Source organism: Chanos chanos, chromosome 8 (assembly GCF_902362185.1).
Source record: "Chanos chanos chromosome 8, fChaCha1.1, whole genome shotgun sequence".
Classification (NCBI taxonomy): domain Eukaryota; kingdom Metazoa; phylum Chordata; class Actinopteri; order Gonorynchiformes; family Chanidae; genus Chanos; species Chanos chanos.
The window spans coordinates 33,145,376-33,154,469 of NC_044502.1; the positions used below are offsets into that span (position 1 = coordinate 33,145,376).

General features: G+C 36.9%; 1 protein-coding gene across 1 annotated transcript; it reads right to left on the reverse strand.

The window, feature by feature from the left end:
- Positions 1-1,837: 1,837 nt before the first annotated feature.
- On the reverse strand, positions 1,838-8,834 carry LOC115819620 (membrane-spanning 4-domains subfamily A member 4A-like). Its single transcript, XM_030783123.1, has 8 exons — positions 8,666-8,834; positions 3,907-4,084; positions 3,428-3,538; positions 3,188-3,244; positions 2,764-2,895; positions 2,532-2,678; positions 2,300-2,365; positions 1,838-1,909 (listed from the first exon to the last, which is right to left on the reverse strand). Exons 2-8 carry the CDS (start codon positions 4,057-4,059, stop codon positions 1,838-1,840), a joined length of 738 nt encoding a protein of 245 aa, XP_030638983.1. The 5' UTR covers positions 4,060-4,084; positions 8,666-8,834.
- Between the last annotated feature and the right edge of the window lie 260 nt (positions 8,835-9,094).

A 9,094-nucleotide genomic window follows, 5' to 3' on the forward strand; every position in this document is an offset into this window, starting at 1 on the left:
CACTGAGAATATGAAGCAGTCATGTGACAAGTGAACGAAAGACACACACCCGAAGACTGTAGTTATGGTTCGTGAACAAATCAGTCATTCCTACGCTGAGAATGTGCAGCGGTAATGTGAACGGAGTGAACGGAGGACTTAGACCCGAAAGACCCATTCGTGAACAAGCCTTTAGCTGTCACAATTCAGATGAACGAAATGATTGGCGCGCATGCGTGGCCCAGGGAAAAATGAACGGATTACTCACCAAGACGACTCGTTACTCCCGACTCATACAAAAGATTCATTCATTCACGAACGACACATCACTACAGCTTAGTTCTGCACCCGCACGTTGGCAATAGTTCATTCATTCATTCATTCATTCATTCATTCATTCATTCATTTGCTTATCCTAATTAGGATTAATCCAAGTGCTCATTGGATAAAAGGCAGGGAAACACCCTGGACAGGTCCCCAATCCATCACAGGGCAGACACACAGACAAACACATTCACACACGCATCCACACCTAGGGACACCAAAGGCTATATTTGGTAACGCCTATGGCCAAGTCCAAGACGATAGAAAAAACATCTCGAGTCTGTGCCCGAACTCAGGCACTACAGCCCTGGATAAGCACAATAATGTAATTTGTGCTTGTTAAATTTGTACTATGAGTTTATGAGTTTACGATTACAATTAAATGTGCACTTCATCCATATACATTTGTATTTGTAGTGTAGATGATTGTAGTTATTTCTAGATCAAAGTCCATCATTCAGGTTTGAACCTTCAGATTTGAACATATATGTACCTTTCTGTGCCACCTATGTCAGTCTTGAGAGATGACAGCATAGAATTTCATTCAGCATATAAATACAACCATAAGTATATCCTGATGGACTGGCTCACTTTGTAGCAAACATTGTAAGAACAATATATGTTAATATAAATAAAACAAACAATGAAGCAGGGATGTAAAAGTAAAGGAAAAATATTAACTTAAAGCAAGTGTGAATTTTAAAAACACAATCCCTCAGTTGTTCTGTGTAGTTGAAGTTTTGAGTGGAGTGTTGAAGTTTTGAGGAGGGTTGTTTCTCTTCTTTTTTCCTGCCGTGCTTGAGAAACAGATCGTATATTTTTCTTAAATTGACAGTTTTACAGGTTCCACTTACGAGAAGTCTCGTCAAATAATTAACCTCATGTGGCGTGAATCATAGCAATAAAATCCAGAGGTCAAGGACATTCAGAGATGAGTATTAACAGGTCTTTATTTTCATAATGCATTGTTCATGTATTTGTTTTTTCTATGTTAAAACATTCATTCATGTTAGTCTTGATAGCTCTGTGATCTGTCATTGTTGCAGAATATAGTGGTTTATCTGAACGATTTGGAAAAGCTGTAGCTTCTTTTTTTTTTTAAACAATTCATGTATATTTGTGTCTGTAAAACAATGATGTAAGGTTACTAATCCAGTATTCAAGTATAGATCAATCTTTTAGTCCTGAAGGAAAGTGTATGAGACTCTCAGAGCTTCTGTGTACAACATGAAATGAATCTAAAACTCAGATGATCTTAAGTCATGTTAAGCCATATTCACCCAGTGGTTCCTCCGTGTTAAAAAAAAGCAGAAATGGCCATATTCAGAGGGTGAAAACTCTACATGTAGCTTGGCTTGTACAATAATCAGATGCCATAGTACTGTTCATTACAGTGTATGCCAGTTTTTTCCCCAAAGAATATTGCTGTTTTTTCATTCATCATGAGAGAGGGAAAGAAACAAGGAAAGATATTAAAGAGAGTGCAGAAGATTATGATTTGATTGTCATGTGGTTGCAGTCACTGATTCATTTCCTAAGAGACTGTGTAAACTGGAGGTGTATCAGCTGGTTTGTCACGTGTCAGATGGTTGTTATGTATCACCTCCTGAAGAAAAAACAAATTAACATTCAGCAAGATCCTGCACCCTCACTTCCTTTGTTTCAAGTTTCAAGTTTCAAGTTTTATTGTCATTTACTAGATAACAATGTAGACATCGTTATCAGCAATGAAATTCTTGGGTTCGGGGCCAGCTCAACTTGCAGAGTAACAGTTAAATAACAATAAGAACAATAACGTAAGGTAAATATAGGGGTACTTCAGGGAGATTTATAGGGGATATATAAACACATGAGCATAAATAGAATGGCTCTGCAGTATACTTTTTGTAATTTACTCTGTTCACAACTGATTTCTGTTAATGCACATATTATTAGACTACATTTCATGTTACTGCGTATGTATTCTTAGAACAGTTTGAAGTTAAAGTACACTTACGTCATGGGTATATGGAGTGGGCATTGTGACTGTGGCATGGTGCCCTGGGAGCTGAATATGTGATATCTGTTTAGAGACAAATGGGATATTTTACAGCAACATCTTCTAGAAAGCCACTGGCTTTAGAAAGTACAGCTAGTGGATTTCTGGGGTTTTCAAAGGAAGCTTTTTAAAAGGAAGACATTTCTGACATTGTAACTAAGATTTAGGATTGATAGCAATGAGACGCAACCTCAGGATTGGTGCAGCAAGTGGCTTTGCAGGCAAATGCTGAAACACTGATGGAAATGACGAACTGAAGGAGTGAAAAAACCAATAACACCCCTGAGACACCATTCAATGTGCTCTGAAATGAGATTGAATAAAGAGGACATACTGTCTGAGAAATACAGAGAAACGTGGAAAACTTGGAAAAATGTTGTAAAATAAAGTAAAAGTAATGTAAAATAAAAAGAAGTACACACCGAAAGGTAATAGCAATCATACCCGGAACAGTAGTAATAATAAAGTTGAAGAACCATGTCCAATGAAAATAAAATCACGCTTATCCCTGCTGTGATGGTGCTGAAAATGTTCATGACCAGAGAACCCTTCACCTAAAAGGGAGAAAAGGAACAAATGACATAAGGCCATAATAAAATAATTTTAAAATATACCATGTACACATTAGATTTGGCTTAAGTTGTTGACTGAGTTGTATGAACTGTACTGTAAAACCTCCAGCCTGAAAAATGTAAATGTAATCTAAAAATGTACTGAAGAATTTCTGATGCACAACTGAGCACACGAAGAACTCAACATGACAAACATATCACTGTAAAATTGACATCTTTTATTTTTCTCTATATTTAGGAACATAATGGTGGTAAATGCATCATGAATACTCGCCAGGCACTTGTTGAGATTGTTCTCTGCAGCAACGCCAAGTGATCCAGAACTGATATACTGAGGACAGTGGAAAAAAAGAAACACAAAAAGCAAGCAAAACCTTTTGGGTCAACAGCTTAATGTGAACTGTTTATGAAACCTTAGAATGGGAGAATGTAAACCTCTGCAAAACAATGTGTAGAGACATGCCTTAAAATGACCAAAAAAATTTGCTTTGATGTAAAGTAATAAAGATCTTACAATAAGACATCCCCAGAAAGCAACACCGCTGTAGGTAGAGATAGATGCGGCATTAACTGCCAGCACAATCCCAAACAAAAGCATCATCACACCAATCAGAATTTGTACAGTCTGTAGAAAACAAAAGACAGAAATAGTCTTTGATATCTTTTTACATGATTGTACAAGAAACAGATTGACTGTAGTTTACTTAAAAACTCTTTAATTTACATTTGGAAAGTTGCGTACATTTAAAGTACTCATTTATGCCGTATTCAGATGGCAACGAACATTTATGAGCGCCCTCATACCAAGGTAAGTGTCATAGCTTCACAGCACTTTATTTAACGCTGATGAGTTTGGTCTTAAAAGTTTTCTTTGAAAATGAATAAGGATTATGTACGCTAAATTAATTTTGAAGCTTCATTTGAAGTTCATTTGAGGCACTTATGTTTCAAAGTATAGAAGCCGCATTGGAGTAGGTTTAAGTGTAACCTTACCCCTAACGCTTTTGGCTCTCCCCTCAGAAATTTGGCAAGCAGAGTGGGGACTCTTGAAGAAACACCAGTTACAGGTGTGGTTGCTGTCTGCTGTTGTGGGTATACGTGGGTGACCACCACGAAGCCATTTTGAGTTACAACTGATCCAGACATCTCCAAGGAAGGATGTTTATATGCCCTGATGGAAAAAAAAACTTTTTGTTTATTTATTTTTACCATCACGGAGAACATTGAGGTCAAAGATATGGTTCATGATTGCAAAGTCAATTGAACACAAGTGTGCATGCACCCAAGCACACATGCGAACACACACATGCACGCACACATGCACCTACAAACACAATGCCTCTTTGCTCCCATATCCCAAACACGATTTTCAATCATTTTCCAAATGTGGGCTTTATTCAACTACAGAACAAGTTTTACAATGAACAGTCACAGTCAACTGTAAAGCAAAGCAGTTAGATACACGTGACAGTGCATTGTCCAGATGGATGAACTCCCCATTACAGCAGACTCCGAACCACACTAAAAGGACTACAAAGAAAGTTTTTTGAATCATTAGGCAAATTTTGACACCAAACATGACTAAGACTTTAAAACAGAAAAAAAGAAATGTATACAGTGTCAGAAGATCTGAAATCCCTGAAAATGTGGCAGTGCCTGGTGCTTTATCACATTTCTACCATATACTTATTAAATTGACAAATCATAGTCATTTAACAGTATTATTACAAACATAGGAATATTTTTGCATTTGACATTGTATTAGGAGCACTGTCAACGATCAATTTAAAAAGGTCATCCGCAAAAGTCTGAAGTGCAAGTAATGACGTCGCAACAATCCAGACTGAAAAGCCTGATAACAAAAACCATGAGCATTGAATCAGAGTTCGCAACATTATTATGAAAATCACCTGTAAGTAAATGTTATTTCTTCAGTTTTATTCCTTTTTGTGCCTCAGCTAGCAGCTGCTGAATCCTAAAGGACTGTGTCTTTGTTTGTCTGAAGTAGGTGCAGTCTGCTTTCATCAGAGGGAAGTTCCTGAAATTTGGGAAACATTACACATTGACCTTTGATATTGTTTTAGTGGTGCTACTTCCTTGAAGCTTTTTCCATGAGAACTGTGTAAAATAGACAGCATATCCAAAAATGATGTTTGAGATTACCTTTAAAGCAAAACACTTGTGTGACCCGTATCACCTTTACATATATATTAGTGCATTATCTTTGTAAACACATTACGTACATACATAATTTTTTGTAATTGGTTTCAGAGCAGGGTTAATAATTCAAAGTTGACCTGAAACGTGTTTGTCATATTCAGAATTTCCCTCATCATTTTACAGTTCATGAGGCGTAAAGAGTAAATGATTTGCAGACCTATGGTCCACATTCTTTATCATAATTATGGTTTCCTATGAAGGGCGAGGCAGTCTTCAGGCTTATCTCTCCCTAGCTAGACTCTAAACCAGAAGCTGTTCCAAGGCATATTTACGCGTTGCAGTTTGGCAAAAATGAAGTTTCAAATTGGAAAAAAAAAAAGTTTTAAGAGTAAAATTTTCAGACAGGCCCTCATAACCACAGCTACATGAACATTGTTGTGTCAGTCACTCAAAGAAATGTAACCATTACAGATTACAGATCTTCTCAAACTGTAGCATAACAGTAAGTACACATGTGCTTATCATATACTTTTTTTATACTTTTGTTTCTCACTCATTTTCAGAACATGAACCAGCACATAAAGGCCATTAGTTCAGGTAAAGAACAGCTTGAAAATACATTTTTATTAATGAATATGATGCAAAAGAGGCTGCAGAATTGTCAAGTAGTTCAGTAACATCCAAACTACAAACGGAAAGGCTTTTCAAAGAATGCAGAATATTATCAAATGTGCTCAGCGCATTACCAAAACAGTTACTTAGGCTTACTTTGCTCTCTCAACTCTGAAAGAGATCATTAAGTTACATTTCATTTGCAAAAGTCTGTCAAATCTGATGTCCACTGGCTGGACTGGAGTATGAGTGTTGAGATTTAACACAACAAGATTAAGTGGGCGTTGACGAACTTTTTGTTAATTTCTTTGTAGATGGATTTTGGTAAAAAAAAAAAAAAAAAATCTTGCCAGGTGCCACATAGGTCTATTGTAGCAGCTAGTGACAGACATGGAGCAGACATTGGTATTATGTGGACGATGGTCCATTTTGGTCAGGAAAAATTTAGCATTTAGCATCTAACATTTTTATATACACACACACACACACACACACACACACACACATATATATATATATATATATATATATATATATATATAAATGCACTGCTATGGTTTATTTCTCCATTCTGTAGAAACAAATCCTGATAGTGGCCATGATGATTTTGTTAAACAATGCAAATTTCACTCTAATATTAAGAGGAAATCATCATTTCTTATTGTGGAAATGACATTTTGTCATATTTCTTTGGAAATCTCATGATATGTTAGCCTGCTAATGTCAGTTTTAGAGTTATTACTATATTACTATTTCTGATTAAAAGTAAGTCTTAGTACTGAAGTACAAGCATTAGCAATTTCAAAACAAATTAAATTCTATTTTCTAAAAATGGATCAGATTAACATTACCAACAAGGGATACGAGACGTTTATAGCTAGTTGATGTTTTTAATTCAATTTAATTAATGTTTGAAATTTGATGATGATATGATGATATGTACAGTAGTAGATTTGTAGGCCTAAGATGTTATGCCCATCTTGCATAAATTTAACAATCACTCTCATACATTCATACTAACTGGGATTCATGTCGATAAATATGATTGGACAGGAGGGTGACTGAGAGCAACCATTCGTTTCACTTTTGTGTAGCCTATATTCCTTTTTTTTAATTTCAGTTTTGATCTTGGTAATGAAGTAATATTTTTTACCGGGTTGTCCACATTTATACAGCCTGTATGAAAGACTTCGGTAAGAGAGCAGGGAGTAATGAATCTAAGATGCGCTTTTAGTAGTCCATTTCCGGAACACTGTAGTTTTGCGGGGGCAGTGAATGAACAGCGCGTTCCCCTCCCGCAATATGCACGGCTGAAGTGTCCTTGAGCAAGGCACCTAACCCCAAACCGCTCCCCGGGCGCTGCACTGCGGCTGCCCACTGCTCTGTGTGTGTGTGTGTGTGTGTGTGTGTGTGTGTGTGTGTGCGTGTGTGCTTGCGTGTTCATCATCACTACCTTGGATGGGTCAGATGCAGAGGTCAAATTTCCCCATTGTGTGGACAAATAAGGTAAACTTAAACTTAGAAGTACTCTTGCTAAAAAAAAAAGTACTCTAAGTAGAGTTAAACTGTCAACCGTTTTTGTAAATTGTAAATTAGTAGCTATTTTACTCTTCCTTCAGTATTTTTCGGGAGGGATACTTTCACTGTACTTAGAGTACTTTTTTTTTTTTAGCAAGAGTACTGCTACTTTTACTTCTTTCACCCCTGTCTAATATAATAATGGAACAAAATACTATACCTGTAGTCTAAAGTTAGCTCTCTCAGGATGATGCGCACATGTAACACATATGTGTACTTTTAACAAAAGTACCAGCTCATGCAACGTTCTCGCATAATTTTACAACTTATGTCAAGTGAGTACTCAGTTCCTGAAAAATTCCAGGGGGAGGGGTCTACATAGAGCAAAGCATAAAATGAATGGTATGATATTAAGATAACACTTGGTCCTACCTTGCGCAAAGGTGAAGTATGGTTGATACTCACGATATTCTAACGTTATTGTTAGCAACATTCTACAGTAGCCCAACATTCAATTAACAAAGTGGGTTTATTATGTTTAGATATGGCGGCTGGGTTTTTTGGAAATTTGGTGAAACCTGGTCATCATTAGCAAGCCTAACCGACTTAAAAATGAAATTATTCACATTTGCTTGTATCTGTTTTTATAACAACATTAATTGTTTAGCGGCGTTAGTGTATAGCCTATTATATGACAGACCAAATGTTAGAGCCTTCCTGGAGAAAACCGTCCACAGCTCGTAATTGTTGAACGTTTATTTCATCACAACGACAGTTGGGGAAGGAAATGTGCACGGTGAAATACAACAACAAAGCAAACAAACAACTGATTCAAACTTTTCTGCTGTCGCCATCCTTCTTCTTGTTTACCATGGGCTCTAATTGGAAACTGAGTGCACGCAAGATCTAGTATTCGAGTGCTCGATGTTAATGTAGAACCTCGAGAATTGATGTAACACATATACTCTGAGGTCTTAAGACCAAGGTTTCAGAAGTACACAGAATAACATAGATTTAAACTGACTTCTATATTAAGTGAGCTCCCTGGATACCAGAGCAGAGCAGAAAAGAAAGGGGAGGAAAAGAATAAATATTCCCCACTGAGCAATCATGCACAGGACAACTCACAAATACAACAAACTTGCAGTAAATTAGCAGTTATGCACCACTGCAGGAAGAAGTAATGTGCAGTCAATACTAGTTTAATGCTTAGTTACTTTGTTAAATCCAATGGTTTTATAATACACTCAACATTAATTTCACATAGATTATACTACACTAATCCCTCATACATAAACTACGATTGGAATCTTAAAGCTGTTTGTTAAACTGTCAGGGAAAAAAAAAAAAAACGATGAACACGATACTAAAACAATGGAATTTGGGGCAACTCTGGAAAGAAATGGAAAAAAAGAGAGAAAATACATAACCCAGAAAAGGAACAGGAAAAGCAAAACCTTACCTACTGTGTGAACTGAAGAGTAAACAGATGGATTGTTTGTTTTTCCTCCTCAGGAAAATTCCTCAGACACTGCAATTACTACACCAGATGTAGGTTGTTTCTTCTTTTTCCTCCCTCTCTCTCTTTCTCCCTTTCTCTGTTCCTCTTGCTCACTTCGCTGTCTTTTGCGTTTCGAAAGAGTTGTTGCTAGGACAGTCTCCCATCTCTGACCCAAGCCAACAAGGGTTTTGTCCAGAGGAAGTGATGCAATACTATTGAGTCAACACACACACACACACACACACACACAAAATGCTAGTATTCTAAAGGAGTTTTGTACCTGCTTACACAAGAGTACAAGTGAGAATAATTTACTGTTTCTCCCCCTCAGATTTTTTCACCACCATCATTGCGTCTTGCACCACTCCACTGCCTGACAGCTAGAGCACT